The 21,412-nt window shown below is 39.1% G+C and overlaps 1 protein-coding gene and 2 pseudogenes across 1 annotated transcript in view; 2 read left to right on the forward strand and 1 right to left on the reverse strand.

Annotated features, from left to right (window-relative positions):
• Positions 1 to 816, reverse strand: part of LOC122341324 (transmembrane channel-like protein 5) — an 8,196-nt gene extending 7,380 nt beyond the window's left edge. Inside the window, exon 1 of the mRNA XM_043234682.1 lies at positions 681 to 816. Within this exon, the coding sequence (XP_043090617.1) occupies positions 681 to 816 (136 nt within the window). The remainder of the gene's footprint in view (positions 1 to 680) is intronic.
• LOC122341325 lies at positions 815 to 5,711 on the forward strand (annotated as a pseudogene).
• Positions 5,712 to 9,349: 3,638 nt separating this feature from the next.
• On the forward strand, positions 9,350 to 20,571 carry LOC122341623 (annotated as a pseudogene).
• Positions 20,572 to 21,412: the final 841 nt, after the last annotated feature.

The following is a 21,412-nucleotide window of genomic DNA, read 5'->3' on the forward strand; positions in this document are numbered from 1 at the left end:
CGGTTTTCGGGTAGTTTAACAAGAGTTACAACTAGACTATTACCTCGGCTGCTGTTTCTCATGATTTAGTGTAATTATTTTACTTTTTGGGGAACATGCCAGCGTTGGTTATCGCACACAATAGAGTTAACTTGCACGTCGTCAGTTACAAGATAAGAGCAAACTTCTGAGAAGTCCTTGCCTTTAAATCCACAACTTAACTCTGTGAGTACTTAATTACTAATTACAACAAACAGTAACACCTGACCCTGCATTTGTTCACGGTAAGATTGCAAATTAAATCGATGTGAGTTTTGCCTGGAGCGCGTGGTTTCCATAGAAACGACCCAAATTCACGTTCAATTCATTTTGAGAGGGCACGAGCACAACAGAACTGTCCTCGCTGGATCCTGGATGCTTCTAAGCAAACTGCATACTAATTTTTGACTTGACAACTCAAAACTTTACTTTATAGGTGCTATATGAGCATATGCAAATATTATTGTTCCCTTTAATGGTGTTTTTGTCCATGCAAGTGTATCTTTCCGGACTTCATAGTACACCATCACTTGGTACTCAAAGTCTTTAACACTTTTCCCCCATTAACAACACTGCACGACAGCGGTCTGCTGGTGGGCGGCTGGATCCCAGGTCACGAATTCTGCTGTAGTACTGGCCTGTCATTCACTACCCCTTTATACAGGTCAGGTAGAGAAGTGCCCGGAAGTGAGCTACAGAGCCAGACTCAGGTGGATCCCAGCCGTCACGAGCTTCCTGGAGCATGTGCAAAGAAACCAGAAGGAATAGACAGCTTCCTAAAAGACCCTGGGGCGCCATGTTCCCCTCAAGAATGCTGGCGCTGCGGTCCAGGCGTGAGGGTAGCAAAATGAAGCTTTGCGCATCAGGTGGTCCAAGCGTGGCAAGCTTCTGCAAGGACCAGGGCGGTGGAAACGCCACGATGGTGGAATCATCACCATTCGCGTACTACGACCAGAGGAAGGAGTTGCTGCTATCCCAGCTTCACGCAGTACAGGGCGGCCAGAAGTCGATGTTGAGCCCTCGGGCTACGCCGGTCGCGAACCGGTAGCTCCAGTCAGCCTCTCTTTTCGCAGACCGAATATAGCCTTCAGACTCTCAAGCTCACACACTGGCAGTCAGAAGGCGGGGAGGCTGGCGATGTGTGCCAGGACTTTTAAAGCAGAAATCGATTCCAGTCTGCATCTTCACTCCACATAGCTTGCTGTATCTCTGGCACTGGTTGACAGTTTCCAGGTGAGTTGATGTCTATACGGCTAACCTGCTGTCGGAAAAAAGAAATCATATTTAGGAATTTATTTATGTTTTGCAGATTTTGATTTAAAGTCAGTGTATTTCATCTCAGCCAATTTGTCCACCTGTATTCAGTCGGGATACAGAGCAGTTCACTTCAAGACTGTTTTCTCTCTCCCAAAGCTACCACACACATGCGATTTATATGAGTGCAATGACATCACAGAGCTTCATCAATAACAGAAAGACTAAACTTTGAGTTTTGAATTACATGTGACTAATTCTTAGATATATACTCTTTGAATTCATGTTGGCTTTTTCAAATAGTTTTTAGACAACATTTGATTAATTTTGAGAAAAGTTTTAACCTTATGACATCTCTCTCTCTCTATTATTTTTAAACTAATTTCCAGTTATTGCTAGATTATTTTTTAGATAATTTTTATAGTAGATAAGTACTAGATATCATAACTTTTGCCTTGTCACCAAAAAATATTAAAATATTTTCATGTTAATTTACAAAATAGATTTACACACTAAACATGGTACTTATTAAAAAATCCTTTGTTATTTGATAAATCCTTATTCTCACACCTTATTTTTTTTCATCCTCTGCAGAAAAGCAAACATTTTTGTGTCCTTTCTTGTGGATATAGCCCTTGGTTTGCTGCTCATCTCATGGCTTTATAGGGAAAATCGTATAAGCAAATTAGCAGATACTTTGGTACCTGTGGCTGATAGTCATGGCACATTACATTGCACATTATTAGGAAATTTGGGATCAGTATGATTTGTTAATATTTTTGAAAGTTCTGCATGCTTGATAAGCTGCATTTATTTGGTTAAAAACTAAGGACGCTCGCAAACCGAAAATGTAAGCTAAATTATGCTCTAACAATAACATGATGTGCTGGTTGCTGTGTGATGGCTGGAATTAGTAAATGATTAAATAAACTGCAGACCCTCATGTTTTCACAATACGAGTTGCATGTAGCTCATTCAAACAACTAGTTCAAAAAGTCCGAATCTGCACTGAAACATTCATTACTAGTCTGCTATTTTGTAACATTTTAAACAAAATAAGAGGAGGAGTTCTCTTCTGCTCAGCAAGGCTGCATTTATTTGTACAGTGAAAAATTATGACGGATTCAAGAAGGGGTTTTAAAAATGGCAAAAAATATAATCGTTTAATTTCATTTTATAATTCATTTTTAAGTTAAACTGTATATTTAAGAAATGTTTAGTATTAAGTAAACATTATTACATTTAATAAAATTTTATTAATAAGCTAGACAAAACAGTAAAAGCACATTTTAGCTATATGCAATTGTAAAAAATTAACAAAATATAATGGGGAAAGTGTTCAGCATTCATCCTTCGAAGTGCAGAGGTGTAATTTTGTTTCTGCTTTCGTAAGAATTTTCCTATTAAACAATATTAAAACAGTACAATTACTATTTTCTATTGTAAAAAGTATTTATTTATGTGCTCAGTAAAGCTAAATAATCTTTAATTTCATATGAACCTTTGAAATCATTTCAATATGCTGAATATGCACTCAAGAATATTTTTTCTTAATATCGACATCGAAAACAGTTGTGCTGCATGTGAGTCTTACTAACTCTAAATATTTAAAGGGGTGGTGTTTGTGCATGTGTGAGTATATGTTATGTATCGCACATTGTTATATGCATGCATATGCATTAGGGTTGTATGATGTATTATGTGCATCACCGTCAGTAAATCAGTTTTTGAATAACAGTGAAGCCTCAATCAGCTGTTTGCCAGGATTTGATCAAATGTACTAAAAAAGTGATCTGTTATTACAAACAAACTCGTCGTATATAAATGGGTAGACAGACTGTTCTGAAAATCTGAAACTCTTGTGTTCTCTGACAGCGTGTGGCTAAAGAGCTCCAGGAGCTGTTGGAGTGGCTGATGGGAGCTCCTGCTGGACTGAAGATGAACAGAGCTCTGGACCAGGTTCTGGGGAGATTCTTTCTCTACCACATTCATCTGTGGATCAGTGAGTAGATCTTCAGTTCAGGTATTCTCCTAGTGTTTCTATGAATGAATCACACCTGTGTTTTTTATGGTGACGTCTCCAGGTTACATCCACCTGATGTCTCCTTTCATTGAGAGAATCCTGTGGTATGTCGGACTCTCAGCCTGCTTGGGATTGACCTTTGCTCTTTCCATATTGTCCGACATTGTGGCCCTCCTCACTTTCCACATCTACTGTTTTTATGTGTATGGGGCAAGTGTGAGCTTGGCTTTGTTATGTTTGAGCGCTCCTGTAGAGGGCAGTGCCAACCCTTACATTTGTGCCTGTTAAAGAAAATAGTTCACCCAGAAATAATATTTCTTTTACTTTTTGTCATTCCAAACCTGTATGACTTTCTGTTTTCACAAAGTGTCCAAGGCTGCTGTTTAGCGTATTATACAGGTGGATAGGAACAATAGTCCACTAGAGTCCTGTATTGTATGAAAGTTAAAAGTAAAGTTTAAGTTCTGTTCTAGAAAGAACGTTACACAGTCAGGAAAGACAGAATTTTAGGTGTACTATCTCTTTAAGGCTCTGTCTCATATCTTCCTGGGCAGTTACTTTTATTCACATATTAGCCTTGACACAACATTCTAAGGCTTTTAATCTTTTCTGAGAAGTGCAGTGCAGTTTCTTTGTTAGTGAAGTTTACTTTCCTATCTTTGCTGTCAGACTCTACTGTCTGAAGATCTACGGTCCTGTCCTCGCTGTAGCGGCTCTTCAGGAAGAAATGGAGATGTATTGAGGCAGAGGGTTGACTCGTGCTCGTACGACCTGGACCAGGTACTTTTCCTGCACCACTGCTAGCTGTTTAGCACATCCCTACAGAACACATCTGACACCGCTCTGTTTCCTTTGCAGTTGTTCATTGGCACGTTGCTCTTTACGATTCTGCTGTTCCTGCTTCCCACCACTGCCCTGTATTACCTCGTCTTTACCCTGGTGAGTCTATCTTCACACTTTTACGCCTCAACGTTTTTAAACGTAATAATAAATCAGCCCAAAAGCCAGCTGCGTTTCTTTGTCACTGTAGGTGACCCTGGACCACAAGACAAGTCATAGGTTTTAACAATATTATGCTGAGGTGCAACAGATTTAAATATCTCAAGGTGCAGAAAAATCTAAGAAAATACGCCTTTTAAAGCTGTCTAGATATTTCTTTAGAAAAGTTTAAATATATTTATGGTAGGAAATTTACAAAATATCTTCATTAGGTACATGATCTGTAACTAATATCCTAATAAAAATCTATTATTTTGACTCTTGATGATTTTATAGTATATTACTGTTTGGGGCCTGTTTTTATTATTTTTTTAGTAGTTAAGTATATATCTTTTATACTTTCTGTCACTGCATTTATTGGACCAGAAATGCAATAAAAACAGGAATATAGCAAAATATTATTACAATTTAAAATAACTGTAATAAAATGTAAATGTAATCAAATGTAATATATTTTACCTATTTTAACTAGCTTAAAACAACATTACATCTCATCAATGTTAAAAGGTTTTGCGCTCCATAATACTATTGTAAAAATCTAAATGCTATTTAAAAAAAAAAAGATTCATAAAAGCCATAAATATTCAATTTATATGTTGATAACATAAGCATCTTGTTCTGTGTTTGTAGCTGCGTCTGGTGGTGGTGCTGTTTCAGGAGTGATTCATGTTAGTGTGGACTTCATCAACTCCTTCCCCTGTTTGCGTCGCCCTCGGTATCTGCAGACCATACAGACTGGCAGGTGAGCAGCCATAAAGAAATCAATGAAACTTTCTCCATGATAGAGATGACAATATGAATGTACTTATAGGTCGCAGTGAAAACCGCTTAGGTATGCATTTATATGATTAATAAGTAGTTTATGAATCTCTTTGTATTCCAGAGGGCGTTAAATTTCAGGTGCTTTGTCAGGCCGGAACTCCTCTTCACCTGATGATGGAGGTAGGTTGGTTGTTGCTAAAACAGCTTGTCGTCTCATAGTTTATTTATACTTGGCTTTCATTAGTGGTTTGACCTGTTGATTTTGTGAGATGGATATGAGGTTGTTGGATATGAGCTTTGTACGGCTCACAGTGCAGCGCAAACACTGACGTCCTTTACTCGTCTCTGTCCCAGATGAGCAAACGTGAATGAAAAATGTCTTTTCTTTTCCACCTTCAGATCAACCCATTGAAATGTAGCTCTGTACTTCAGTGTTATCGGACGCCCACTTATAGCTGTTACCCTAAGGGGATTCCTGGGCACACATTGTGCAAAAAGCTGTTTGTAGGAGAGCTCATTTACCCTGGAAGCAGAAGACTGCCAAGACCGACTAACTCTGGGACCTGCAGCCAGACACATGAACATTGACTCCAGTGACACTCCAAATAGTCCTAGAAGTAGATGTTCCTTCGTTGTAGATTTAAATCATGAACTTTCTTTTTAAAACATTGAGTAGAATCTTCGATTGAAACTGTGATTCATTTTTGTATTTATTTTAAAACTTTTTAAGTACTTTTTATAACACTGAATATGTACCATTAAAAAAAAAGAGTGTTACTTATATTGTAGCTTTGATATTTAAAACTTGTGTCGCTCAATCACAGCCATAATGTAACAAAGATCACTGGACTGGAAGTGTCCTGTTGACGTCGCCTCAGTTTTGTTTTGTTTTGGGGTTTTTTGCAGCTCTCGATGGTCAGATAGAAAGGAAATGACTGATAAAAGTGAGCTATAAAAAGCCTAATCTAGCTGACTGTGTCCTGTCTGAATGTTGAATTTAATACAGATTAGTGTAAATTATAATCCACTTGTGTCTGTGTTGCCAAATTGCTGTTTTGTAGCTATTATTATTATTCATGTAAATGATTTAATTAAGTCAAGATTTTTATAACACGATCAAAATATGCATCTGTGCTGTTAAATCTTTCAAACTCTAAATGTACCTCAATAAAGTTTATTTAATACCTTTTTGTAGATTGCAGTATCTTTGTGCATCTTAGATCGTCCGATTCGTGTCTGGACTACAAACGGTTGATATTTAAAGTTTACCAATTTTCTGAAACGTGCATCTTTTGTTTGGGGAGAACAGCCTGTGAAGAATGTGCTCAGACTGGACCGAGAGCATAACACAACAATGACGGGCTTCTGGCTATTCAGTGAAAAAACATCTGAGCTGGGATTCACCTTTATGTTACTGAAGGGTGAATTGCCCTTTGTGTATATCTGACACAAACATGCTATTCCAAGCATAACTAACAACTCTTTCTCTCTATATATAAACATAGCTACTTCTATAGCGGAGTATAGCATCTGTTGTATTATAATTATTGTATAATATTTATTTTTATTGTATTTTACAGTGTATGTAGTCATAATAATCATTTATTACAGGTTCTCCATATCACGATCGTAAAAATTGGACATTGACAGAATTCTGTTCAAAAACAGCTGCCTCATATCTTGTCCAGGAGAACAAATACTATTATTAGGTGTTGGGGAGAGCGTTTATGTTTTATAATGACTGGTATAGAACTTGGGCGGGGTCCAGATGTCCTTGTCTCCCTTGAGACCCTCGTGTAGCTGTAATCTGGATGGGCAGACACAAAGACTTCATACAGCAATTTGCATTTTAATCTATTCAGGGGAGGGATTATCTTCTTTGATCCCTGAAAGTGAGAGAGTCCTCTGGCTTGTCCCAGCACATTAACCCTCCCATCTGCCACTGAACCAGCAATCCTGTAATATAAGTACTGCAAACAGAAAGTGAAAGCCATACATTTTTTAAAGATTGATTTAAAGGAAAAGTTCACCAAGAAACTATTATTTAGTCACCTTATGAATCCAGAATGTGGGTACAAGCAGCTACAGTTACCATTCACTTTCACAGCATTAATATTTTCCATACAGTGAAAGCTATGGGTGACTGAGGCTGTCATTCTTTTTGTGCTCCACTGAAGAAAGAAGAGGTTTGGAACAACATTAGTGTTTCTCAAAAACAAAATATTAAAAACAGACAGTTGCATAATTATAGAAGGAAGATTTGTTGGACATATGCATTACTTGCAATAAAAAAAAAAACAATTTCCTCCAGACAAAGTGTCCTTAGAAGGTTGTGGGTATTTTATTTGTTTATTTATTTATCTTATATTCATTTTGTCAGAAATATTTTATTTATATTTAATATTAAACAATTAACATTATTAATTTATTTATTTATTGTTAGTTCACTGTATATCAACTGTTTGTATAAATAAATATAATATATTTATTTGTTATTTATTGACTTATTTATGTCATCACTGTTAAAATAAATATAATATATAATATATAATATATAAAATATATAAAATAAATAGTATATAAATTATAAATATTATACATATAAAATAAATATATGAAATTATTATTTACTTATTTTAACTATACTTATTTATTATAATTTAAGTATATTAGTTTAGATTATTTTATATAAATATTTTAATTATTCTTTCAAAATAGTTTAAACCTAAATATTTGAATTATGCTGTATATTAAATCATTAACATTATTTATTATCACAATATTGTAATTACATTTATATTATACTGCATTTATGTATTGTTATTATTTGTTGTGTTATAGTTTATATTTTATATAAATATTTCAATTATTATTTATATTAAATTAAACATTGTTTGTTTTAATTAGACATATGTATTAATGAATTAATAAATTAATGAAACATTATAATATTAAATTAATATTATTTATTTTATTTAGACGCATCATATGATATTTATTTATTATATTTTAAGTGCATTCGTTTTCATTTTATATAAATATTTAAACATTTTCTTAAATATTTTAAAAATATTTCAACAATACTTTATATTAATTACCTAATAAGCATTACCTTATTAGCATACCTTAATTTGTTTGTGATTTTATATTGTTTGGGTATTTAATATTGACGCATGTAAAAATAACTACTGGTACTTTGAAACCCAAATCTGCCTGCGCGCTGTGTGTGTGTGTGTGTGTGTGTGTGTGTAGGGAGGTACAGTCAGTCAGAGGTGAAAGCTCAGCGTGACAGACTGTGTGTGTGTGATCTCTCCTGTGAGAGAACATGGGACATGTTGGATATCCGAGAGCATTTACAGCACAAGCAATAATATCCAGCGGCTCGAGTTATCGTTTAATAATCGCTCACCTCCCGCGCCTCGCCCCAGAGCCGCCTGATAGCGCGCGCGGATCCCGAGACGAGACGCGCGAACCTTCATCAATCTTTGTTATTCAGAGGAAAACAGAAAAGGAGCCATGATTTCTACCAGACGCGCTAGCATCGGCCGCTCGAGCTAAGTAAAGCGCGACCGTGGACACCCTGCTTAGTTTCCTCAGCCTAGCGCTTCTTTCTCGCATTTCACTAGGAATGTATTGCAATCGTAAGGAGTTTCTGCTGGATTAGAGCACTATGGTATAAAAGCAATGTTGTGCGCCTGTTGTTGACTCGCTAAGCTCACAGCTAATAGCGTTAGCCGATGGTGTTACTACATCTGAACGGCGGCTCGTCTTAATTACCTTTTTAATTAGTTTTACGATAACAGATATCCATTCTTATTAGTAATATTGTCATAACAGTGCAGTTGGTTACTATATGAAATTGTAATGAGGTTATTTCTTTGTGTTGACAGCTTGGCAGGCGTATGCTAACAATGCACTAGCTCGATAGCTCTATTGCTTTTTCTATCATAGCAATAACTTGCCACGATGAGGTAAATGCTTTTAAACGCGTGTTATTTTCGTCTCGTATAATTATCGGTGATTTGCGCTCGTGTAAAGATATGTAAACAGCCTTGCGGTTCGGTTTTCCTGCCGTTGAAGTGAACCTGTGCGCTGATACCGTTTTAAGGCTGAATACGACTGGACGTTTTAAAGACTCCGGGCTGGAAGCGAGGGAAATGGTTTGATTTGGCCTGTCTGCAGAGTCGGCCTTTCAGAGATAGACCCGAGCCGAGACACCCATAGACCCCCAGAGCTCTGGAGGATCCAAGAAAGGACACACACAGTTGTCTCCTATTCTTTACTCTGGCTCTGATGTGAGCAATCATGGGCACCCAGGGCAGCCCTGTGAAGAGCTACGACTACTTGCTCAAGTTCCTCCTGGTGGGAGACAGCGACGTGGGCAAGGAGAGATCCTGGACAGCCTTCAAGACGGATCTGCCGAGTCTCCATATGCCTACAGCAGCGGTGAGCTAGTCAACACTTCCCACACATCTTCACACACACACACCGAGAGTAACACATCCTTCAGCCAGAATAATCTCGCAGCGAGGCGCGTCGCTCAGCGAGCCATTAAATAGGAATTGTGTGATGGTTTTTAACAGGTTTACCAGCCAACGTGGTCAATATTGTTCTTTTGAATATGGTGAGTCATTCTGCGGGTGCCATATTGCTGCTCTCTGTGACATACAGGAGGTGGAAACACGGTTTATTGTTTTCTTTATCTGTTGCAGGATTGTGCAACGTTCGCTGCCCGTTTAGATTGTTATATAAAAAAAGCTGCGTTTACTTTTTCTGCTCAGTGGTTGTATGACATGCACTGTTTGTTAGAAGAGCTACGATTATTGGTTCGAACAATATCTTTGTTTTTAAACAATATCACCCAGCTTCAGTTTAATGGGTTATTGGTCTTTAAAATAAACGGTACAGTAAAGTTTTTCATTACTAGCCACAGTTTTTCAAGCAGTGATTCATGCGAATCAACTTTGCATGAAAATAATATCACGAATAAATCTGATATTATTAGTAATAACATTATGCGTATGAATGTTGTAATACAGTGATCAGCAAGTTATTAAATAAAAAAAAATCAGTCCCCATTTTGTGTGTCGGATACTTTAGCATAATAATTGGAATAACCCATATTGTTTTTATTACAGATAAGTGCCCATTTACCAATACCTTGCCTTGCTTCAGAATAAATGACTGTTGGGTAATAATCCGGTTAGAATGATTATAATGCATACAGTTACTACACAACACTTATAATGCTTTTATCTGGCGCTCCCTTATTCTAATGTTTTCTTATTTTTCTTTAGGTAACTTCTAGACAAAGCGAGAAATGAATATTGGCCAAATGCGTTATCAGTAGCTATCTTTAGTTCTAAGGCACTATCAAAAATAATATGTATTGGTATTGGTCATAAAGTCAATATCGGTTGACTTTTATATTTTAGTCCCTTTTTATTCAGGAAGGTACAATATGTTTTTGGTGAGTGTTCCAGGCAGAGATCTGGCGCTCTCATATGAGACACACAAAGTAAATCTAACTAAGAAAGCGTGAAGTGTGTTTGTGTTTTCTTTGAACAGGTCAGTACAGCACACCGTCAAGACCGTTAAGCACAAGCGTCTTTTGATTTGATTTCTTTCATAGCTTTCCGCTCGCTGTAATGAGATCGTCCACGCTCTGTCATTAGACTGAAGCCAGGGAGGTGATAGACCAATTATAGACCGATATGCCTTTCATATCCAAATAAACCTCACGTGTGCAGGCGAACACGAGTTCGGTCGCTCTCGTTCTGTCCCTTTTCATACGTATGGGCTGCTGTTTATCTAGTCGGTTGAAGCTATTAGGGAACGGTGTGTGTTTTATGGGTGTGATGGCTCTTCTCTGAGATCTCCAGGGGGAGCTTGCTGGTCCAGCTTCAAACGAGTTGCCTTGTACCATCACTCAAAATCAACACAGATGGCTCCACGAGCTGTCCGTAGAATCGGCGATGCTAAATTACGCTGCAGGCATGTATATTTCCCTGAGGGAGATGCCGCCCTGACGTGCTCAGATGGTTTGAATGTTGAAAGGCTTTTTTCAAAAATGAATTATACATAGGGTGTGTAGAGGAATCGGCAGTGTGCAAGGTGGAATATTAAAGCCTGAGGAATAGAAAAGCCACTTTTTTATCATTAAAAATGCTATTAGATTTATTTAGATTATTAGATTATACTTTTTTTGGTGGAGGACATGTGTAGTTTTGGTGGTCATGGGCATTTAAGCCCAGTTTGCCTCAAAGGGGCTATCCTATAATAAGTGTACTGTAACATGCTTTAGATAAATGCATCTGCTAGATTACAAATTTCATTTTTGATTTCTTGAGATCAGAGAAGCGCGTTAAACTGCCGTATGTAGTAGTTTTAGACCGTGCAGTTTGTATTCATATAAATTCGGTCTTTGGTTGTTTTGTTTTTACCCTCATTGATCTGTCTTTGATCGAGCTTTGAGTGGGCATCTGTAAATATTTAGAGTCTAAAGTTGCAGATGCAGGCATCTTTGTTGGCTGCTAGTGATCGAAAGCAAACGAATTTGGCACAGACGACACAGCGGTAGATACATGACCAGAGAGTGTTTTCCTTTAGACGGTACTTTTTCTTTCCTTATTTCTGATTCTGATTGAACACAAGTGGAAATAAATGTGAATGGCAGCAAATTATATAATTGTGTATTGTTAGGACAGCATAATAAATAGGCACAGATGTGTATACATTATACATTCAGTGAAAACTGAAAAATGTTGCTGGAGATGGGCTTAGTGAGAATGCAAAATCATTCTGGAGGCGCTGAGTGTGAAAACTAGTGTAAAAACTAAACTAAACTAAAATCATCTCTGCTCGTGAGCGCTACTTTATCAGATAAAAATCTTCGAAACTTTTCTGAAGATAGTTGGTTCCGCTTCCATTCATATCAACACCTGGGCTGCATTTTGGAACCATAGACAATGTATATCAAAATAATTATACCATCGTTATTAAAAATAATTATAAATATAATTATTGTCCAGCCCTAGTTGATCATTTAGTATATTATACTATATATATATATATATATATATATATATATATATATATACATACACACATTTTTTAGGCCATATCGCCCATCTCTATTCCACAAGGTTCTTCTCCTTCTGCTGAATGATAAAGTGGTGATCAGATATGGAAGTCAAAGTCATCTTGTGTGCTGTTTGAACACAGACACACACACAAGCTCCTGTTGAAATGCATGCTTTCAGTGAAACCAGCTTTTCTACCTGTCTCAGCCTCAGGCATGTTCGATTCATTTCTCATGTGCTCACAGTCTTTGAAATTATCCTCAAAATCAGACTCACAGTGTTCTGTCTCACCAGTGTAGCTGGGCACATCGCAATTCACAGCATCTAAATATGCCATAAAAAAACAACAACAATGAAACACAAAGACATCATGCTTTGAAAGCAAAGACCTCCTACTATGAAAAAATCTAACGTTGCTACATTCTCCAGTTGAAAACGCTTTTGTTTCCTCTGTCCATTGATAATAGGATGTTTCAATCAAAATGAAACATGCCTGCACATGTCCCTGTCCACTTGCTCTCCTCTCATGTGTCCTTAAGTCCTACTGGATCTTTCCTTCTGACTCTTCTTAAAAAACTAGCCTCTTTTGAGCTGTCTTTGCTCAGCGTGGAAGTCTTGGCCTGCGCCCAAGCTGGAACCTGAGATGATAATTACACTGTACTGCCCTTGTCAGGCCTCGTAGCTGAGCCATCTGCCCATACAATTACCCAGAACGAAGGAGGAGGGATGCTAGAGGAAGGAAGTGTGATGCTCCTTTGGCTTGATGTGCTGCCCTGCTTAAGAGCAAAGCTTTTGCAGAATAGCAGCAGGAAATCAGCCCCAGTGGTTCGTTTTAAGTGCGAGCCATTTTCCCTCTTGTTACGTTCTCTTGTAGACGATTAATAATGGAGGACTGAAGACGTCTATGGGCTCAGAAGCAACTGACATTCTCCTGTCAGGAGATCTTAAACTGCCTCTGTAGCTCAGCGTGAGAGGAGACCCTGTTCTGTTTCAGAGTCATCAAAGCTTTACGAAGTATCCTAAAAAAGACTGCTGTCCCATCTTTCCCCTTCCTTTGCTCCGTTTAAAGTCTCTGCTGTAGGGAACGATTTATCAAAATACTAAAAGACTTGAATTCTGATAACAAAATAAGTTTAACATTTGAAAATTAAGAAATTAGGATTTTACTATTGTAATTTACGGTTGTATTGTAACAGAAAAACTATTTATTGTTGTCATGGCAGTGTAGTGTGTTGTAATTATTTTATTTCATGCTGAAATGCTGCACAATTTAAACAAGTTTGATGATATTACTGGTATTAAAACCGCAACAACGGTTACACCACTTGGCCACCTCTTAGTAGGTCAGTTAGTAAGTCACTAACAATATTCTAACCACATCGATTTTCAGTCATTATTTTTATGATAAAACTGTGATTAATCTTCTTCCCTAATTCATGTAGTGGTCCACTCTTTTATGACTTTGCAGGAAGTAAACGGATCAAAGTAGATGAGACGATGACAGAAGGTTGCAACTTTTTTTTTTTTTAATCAGAGAGGAACAAAGTTAATTTCCTTTTTTAGAACTGATGTACCAGAGAAGCAATGGCCAAAACCGCTCTTATTATGATGAATAAACTCTCTCGAATACTTCAGGTTGGGGACAAGTCCATGTTCATGTTGTCAGCATTACAGATAATCAGATTTTTCAAGTGTGCAAAAAGATGATCCACTGAGACAAGCCCTTTTGGCATGGTGAATATTACAGGCACTGGCCTGTATGAAAAGAGACGCAGTGAGCCTTTGTTAGAGACAGAGCTGTCTATTAAAATGCAAAGTGAGCTTGAATGCTGACCTGCTGCGAAGCAACTGAAATTGCAGATAATGCCATTCAGCTGATGGAGCCCGCACTGTTCTTTTTTTTCAGTTTTATGAATGATAAATGTAGATAAGCAGTCAAGGTAATCGCCTTTATGGGAAGCGTCCTGGTCACATTTCAGCTATGATAGCATTAGGTAACAGCAGATTGGTTGCAGCTGTCAAGCTTTCCACCGAATGTGCACAGTCACTATCAAGATAGTCATTTCAGCTTTAGTGTCTGCTAATGAAAGGAAGAATTGGCTGAGAATTAAATTAGGTGGTTCACCAAATGCTATCATGCTGACGGCCGAAGCTTTTCGAGTTCCCGATCCTGTCTAGAGTATTTTCTTTTCAGTAGGCAAGCTTTTGTGATATCTGATGGCAGACAGACATGTAGGTGTCTTATCTAAGTGTTCTCTGTCTCTGATTCTGCAGGAATAGACTACAAGACCACCACAATCCTGTTGGATGGGCGGAGAGTGAAGCTTGAGCTTTGGTAAGTGCATCACAACCCTGTTCCGTAGTTCCTCGATGCAGAACAGTGCCGTAATGAGCGTGACTGGTGTAAACAATGGTAAAAGCAAATGCTGCTTGCTTTGTATATCAACGTTTCTCACTTTTCTGGTTTCCCTGATGCCGAATAGAGACTACTGCCATGTGCTTGTATGGTAGGTATGTTCTCTCGTGCAAGCGCAGAACGTATACGCTATTTGGCTGTGGACTGTAGTCTGTCCTGTCCAGGCGATGCCACAGTCACTTTTCCTCAGCCTCACCTTTGGCATCGTTTTGTTGCGTCCCTACCCTCATGTTCTGTTATAATAAGGCTTCATTCCACAGATAGCAGGTTTTCCTTTTCATTGCAATGAAAATGAACAAAGAGACAGACGGAAACTTGATTTGCAAAATAAGTAAACCGTGTCCAAGTTTTCCCCGCTTTACAGATATGAGTGTTTGTTGTTTTCCAGTCAATAGGAAACATGAGGTATAAAATTCATGTAGTTTACTTTTTTCTATCCTTACTTAGCCAGTAGTAAAAAAAAAAAAATACATATATGATCTGATATATGTACACTTTCTGTTATATATCCATAAAAGCGTGGAGCCACTTCCCCGGAGAGAAAGAAAAGTTCCCTAATCAAGGAAGCATTGGAGTATAAGATAGCAGAATTACACATTATGAAGACAAACAACAAGCTCATTAGCGTTAACACACAGTGTGCTAAGTGCCCGAGGAGCAATTCTCCAAACCCTTGAGGAAATTCCTATGGCCTGCTGTAATGTGCTGGGCTATATAACGTAATACTTTTATAGTAATTGGTCTTCTTAGTGCATATTCCTTATAGACTCCCTCAACAGGGCTTCAATCTCTTCCTACATCTATGTTTCTTATGGCATGTTTCAGAGATGGAAGGTATATCTGATGAGCACTCTGAAGCAATTAACAGCTTTTCCAAAAGTGGGCTCAGCCCCACAAAAACGCAGCTACCACTTGGGCTTTTTTATGCGTATTTGTTTAACACTTTCCATCCTGGTATAGTCATCTGAACTGTGTGAGAAATTTCTCACAGATAGTGTGTAGGCAGCTGGAAAGGTTATTTGGGTGCGGACATGCCACAGTGGAAAACTCGTTTTTCTAGCCTGTGACGCCAACTCAAGCGCCTGAGTCATCTTGTATTTGGGTTAACTTTAAACTTGGCGTCCAAGACGGTGTAGATTTCAAACACGCAGCTTTGTTCTAAAATATAGTGAGCCGCCTATCTATTTACTGCCTACATAGGCTCCCGCCTTTTAAGGGAGCATTGTAACTGAAATAGAACCTCTTAAGCGACCGATTTGGAACGCTTTTCATAGGCAGCTACGCATATAGTGCTGAAGCAGGGAGCTTTAGTTTGATGTTAGCTTGATATTAAGGTAATGCGATACTCCTACAAGCACATGAAATGCATAGCACACAAATAATGTATTTTTATGTACGATTTTCTCATGTTTAGCTGCCATACACGAAGGTGAGTTTGTCGCAGTGCATTCTGGTATTGCCATCTTTGTTAAAGGAATTAATAACAGCATTATGACGATGATCACCTTTTGGAACCGCTTTCACATTTTAAATTGACTTATGATGCCTTAAAATGCGATGAAAGAAGCTCACAGTATTTTGAAACAAAGCTCATGTGTCAAGCTTAACTGACGTAGTATTGTAGTGTGATTTTTGTCCTGACATGTCTCTGTTCGCTTTCAGGGACACCTCGGGACAAGGCAGATTCTGCACCATTTTCCGGTCGTACTCCAGGGGAGCGCAGGTAAAAGCACTTTTAGTGTTCGAGTTTCACCCTTTGTTCTCACTAGGAGGACCGACGTCGTACTAAGTGCTTTGCTGAAAGCAAAAATGGACATGGTGTTTACATAACAAAGGATATATCAATGTGTTTATGTATAGTTTGCTTCAAGAGTCTGAGTCCAACAAAGTGGGCTTGGAGTGTGTTAAAATAGTTTTGCGTTCAGTACAGTTCACGTCCTGTAAGTGCTGTTAACATCCCTCTTTACTGCATGAACAGGATACGGGTTAACAATACATGTTTGTTTGTCCTCTACAGGGGATCCTGTTGGTGTATGACATCACCAACCGCTGGTCGTTTGTGGGATAGACCGCTGGATCAGGGAGATTGATGAGGTACAATTAAGCTGCTCCTTAGGATAACAGGAAGTGAGATCGCTAAGATACCCATAGTCCTGTGGGCTATAAGCTTGTGACTGATAGATAGATGTCCCTACTTTACTGCATGCATATTATACTGCATATTATGCACACATGTGTGTTCATAAAAGAATATTGTTCAGTATTACAGCAAGCCGGACCCAGAATCGTAGTATACAGTGTCACTGTGACTCTCCTCTCCTTTCCTTCCCTTCCGTTCCTGTTGCTGTGTTTGATATCCAGAGAGGATGTCTCTCTTACTACAGCCCCCTTCCTTTTAGGCTACTCTGTCACGGTCTCTTCCTTCCTTCCTTGTATGAGAATCGTGTTCTTGTGAATGTTTAAGTGGATATGTGTGGATATCTGCGCTTAGTGAGCGTGTGTTTGTCTGACACTGAAGATTTCTTCACACTAAGAGCTGCAGAAAGCACAAAGCGCACATACGACGGAAAGAGGGAGTGTGTTGTATTAGTTGGCAGCAGAGACTTAAACTTGAGGACTTTTGACCCGCTTTGGTAAATATTAGAATACTTAAGGCTCTGTTTTGACTTTGCCGCATTTACTTGAGTCAGATTTAAGCTGATGATTCACAGTGAGTCATTTCATTACAGAATGAGCTTTGACCTTGCTGAGCTTCGGAAGGGTGCATGATGCAGTGCATTGCTTTGCTTTGCTCTGCTCAGTAAGCTTCAATTTAATGTAGGGAGGACATTTTTAAGGTCTCTCGCAGTCAGTTGATAAACATTTTGTAATCTAAGATATTTTGTTGTCTTGTCTAAGACAAGTTGAGGCATTTTTAGGTTTGTAGTTATGTTCACAAAATGTTTACACTATGGTTCTGATGTTAGCGATTGGGTTAGGGTTAGGGTCTCTCTTTATTTAATAAAATGTATTTACTTCCGTCATGTAATTTATTCTTATATGGGGAAAAGCTTTTCAGTGTCACACGATCCTGTCAGAAGTTGCTGCTCAAGCAATATTAAATGTATTATATATATGACTTTTACATAATAATGTTATATAATACAGTTTAAAATGTCCTTGATTAAAATCAATCATTTAGTTTTAAATGCTGAAGTAAATTTAGGCCACACTGTAATGCACAGTATGAAACATTTATATTATTTTTCTGTATACATTTCCTTTCAGGTTTGCTGAAGATTACATTAAACAGTGTTAAAGTATTAGTGTTTTAATGATTAAATGAATGAGCGTAATTATTCATTATCAACTAATAACTGATAGGATACATCTTTCAGAGCATTATTTGAGGTTCAAGATTGAAGAATAAGATTTATTTAAACCCACTTGCTGCTGCTCAGTAGAGTGCTCTTTTCTCTGTGGACTTGAGAAAGGCACAGATATGACAGGCCTCATTGAATAAATAAATGAGACAGGCCAGCTGTGACACTGTTTGAGATTCACTCAGCCTGACAGGAGCGTGCATCTCCTCGTTCTCATCTCTCCGGTCCTCCCATCCCCTTTGTAACCCACTTTTCGTCTCCTTTTCTTTCAGCACGCACCTGGTGTACCCCGTATTCTTGTGGGTAACGGCTGCACCTGGCATTCAAGCGTCAGGTCCCTACAGAACAGGCACGTGCGTACGCAGAAAAGAACGGTATGACGTTTTTCGAAGTGAGCCCTCTCTGCAACTTCAACGTCATTGAGTCGTTTACAGAGCTGTCGCGCATCGTGCTGATGAGGCATGGCATGGAGAAGTTTTGGAGGCCCAACAGAGGTGAGTCCTCGTCAAGCATGCCTTTTAATAGACCGATAATACATCTCTTCACTTTGAAATCAATGAAAAAGTGGAGAAAGGTCCATGCTTTCTGCACTTTTTAGATCACAGTCCAACAAACACAGTGGAAATCTTGGGTTTCAGCCGGGGTGATGCAGGAAGACTGGCATGATCAGCATAGCTTTCCATTAGCATTGAAAACCGCACTGAATGTTGTCCAGAGCCACGTAATTAGAGGCAGAAGGCTTTCAGTGAAGCACTTCTTTCTCTGTCTGTTTCCACTATTATGTGGGATTTTCCCTTGAGACCTCACAGCGCCTCAGATGAGCTGTTTAGCAGAAGCAGCGTCCTGCAGTTCTGAGATGGCAAGCGCTTTCAGCACACCTTTCAAAATTGCTCTCCTATTATATTCTGTTCTATTGTAAAATAACCTTTGATGCTGACGTGGCATTAAATAAATGTATACTTCTACTACAAATCTGTAAGATTTTGTTTTTAAAAAAAAATGTATACTTGAATTCAGCAACAGCAATTAAAATTGATCAGAGGTTTCAGATATTTAGAATATAATTAGAGTTACAGAATATCAGTTACAGTTTTTATTGCAATTTTTAAGCTTCAAGAATGAATTCTAACTTTTATAATTGATAATGTGACATGTTGCTTGAGCGCCAAATTGGCAAATTAGGCTGATTTCTGAAGGACTATGTAACAAGAATAAATTACATTTTAAAATATTTCAGTTGCATTTAAAATTTCTTATTGCAAACAAATGCAGCCTTAGTGAGAGTAATATTTTTTTTTTTTTTCAAAAACAACAGTATTGACCCCAAACCTTTGAACTATATTTGAAATATAATACATTTTAATATTATATTTTGAAGGCTTGCTGTCAGCACCCTGCCTGCTAAACATACCAAACGTCCTTCCTAGAGGTTTGTCCTCATAGAGCACATTCTAACACGGTTAACCAATATTCCCATGTCAGGCTTCCCATGTGAATCTCATTTGCATTCGACTCCATCTGAACAGAAATGCAGGCGGCGTGTTAACATCTGCTGAGGGAATGTTGAATAATTTAAAACATTCTCATTACTTTTGTAAAGAGAATATAAAATGATCTCAGCATGCAGATGCGCGGAGGCAGCTACTGTTGAATCCCTGGAGCATCACATGCTTTTTTTCCTTTGTTTTTATAGTTCGATTATGTAAGCGTTCAGGTTTGTTCTGATCGCCTTTGTCTTGTAACTCAAGTGTGTGTGTTTTGTCTGTGTCCTGTTGCAGTTTTCAGCCTGCAGGACTTGTGCTGCCGCGCCATTGTGTCCTGCACCCCCGTGCACCTAATCGATAAGCTGCCGCTTCCTGTGGCCATCAAGAGCCATCTGAAGTCGTTCTCCATGGCCAACGGCATGAATGCCGTCATGATGCACGGACGATCCTACTCGCTAGCCAACGCCGCCGGAGGCAGCAAAGGCAACAGCCTCAAACGCTCCAAATCCATCCGGCCGCCTCAGAGTCCGCCACAGAACTGCACCAGGAACAACTGTAAGATCTCCTAGCCTCTGGGCCCAGGGGCGGGGCTTCCCTTCCCTTACATAACACTCAGGTGCACTCGGACAAACACACCAGGAAACCAACACGGGGCTGGGCCAATGACGCGACAGGTGCGCCACCTCCGGGTGTGGGGAGAGCAGGATGTGAACAAACGCTTCCTGCCGCTACGGATGGCTACATTTCTCCCCTCACATTGCTGCAGTACAGTTGACTCCTCACTCACAGCTCGTGGATAAAAACAAACCCTTGGTCAGACTCTGATTTCGTTGCAGTGGCATGTTTCCTTCCGCGCTAGCGCCCTCTACTGGAGAGTCCGTGCCGCTCTATAACCCCGCGTTGGCTGAGAGGCCTCGTTTTGAAGTTGTTTTATGGGCTTATAATACGCTTTGGTTTTGTTCTCGTTTGCTCATGCTCATTATCCTCAGCGCTCTGCATATGGCGTTCCTCTTTTTTTTGTTTGCTCTTTGCAGGGGCCTGTTCTCCCTGCAAATACTGAAGTACCTCGTCACATGGTCTTGCATGCTTGCCAGCGATGAGAGGGCTGATGCAAAATGACATGTAGTGCTTACGTATGAACTGATGTATTAAAAATGTGATTTGCACTGCAGATTGGTGGTCTCTGAATTTGCTGGTCGTTTGCACAATGACTGTGTTGTTGAATGTGGACTGTGGGACCATCGGCGGCGCAAGCATTTCCAGGCACCTTCTGTTCATTCACAATCTTTCCTCGCTGAAGATCCAGAAAGCGGTGATGTCGTCGGGTCAGAACTGTCTTCTCTTTAAACACAGATTACAGGAAATTTCTCCTCAGGGGACAGTATCGGCAAAGGGGTTTTTTTGTCTTTTGTTTACTCTGGGCTTCTCGCTTTCTCTCGTTTTGTTTTTTCCTGCATGTCTTGTGGGATTATTTGTTGCATTTACAATAGTTTTAAGCTTATACTGTAATGACCTTTCTCTTCTCGTGTCCACAATTTAATACCACAACTGCCTTGCAGCCCGATTTTCTCACTCAAACAAACACTTTTCAGTACCAGTTTCCGCCCTTTACCAGCTAAAATGCCCGATAATTTCAAAGTTCTACCAGTTTTTTAGTGTTGCAGCATGAGTTCGAAAGTCAGGTTTTTGCTCGAAGCCCTTTTAATCCGCATATACAGCATGGTTTCTCCTATAGATGTATGTCAGTATGAAGGATAATGAACCCGTTCGAGCTTGCTTCTAAATATCAAGCACAAACAAAGCAAGGGGAATCTACAGCACTTCCTTTCGCTTCTCCCAGCGCATTTCTTCCAGGTCTGATGAGCCACAGTTGTCGAATAGAGGATGCCCTTCATTTCATCAAGCCTCCCAGCAGTCTTTTCCCCTTCTCTCCTCCGCCCCCTTCATCTCAGGGATGAGCCCTGGCCTCCAGCGGCACACCTGCCCGATGAAGCCCGTTTAAAGCGGGCTGA

This window comes from Puntigrus tetrazona, chromosome 3 (assembly GCF_018831695.1).
Source record: "Puntigrus tetrazona isolate hp1 chromosome 3, ASM1883169v1, whole genome shotgun sequence".
NCBI lineage: Eukaryota > Metazoa > Chordata > Actinopteri > Cypriniformes > Cyprinidae > Puntigrus > Puntigrus tetrazona.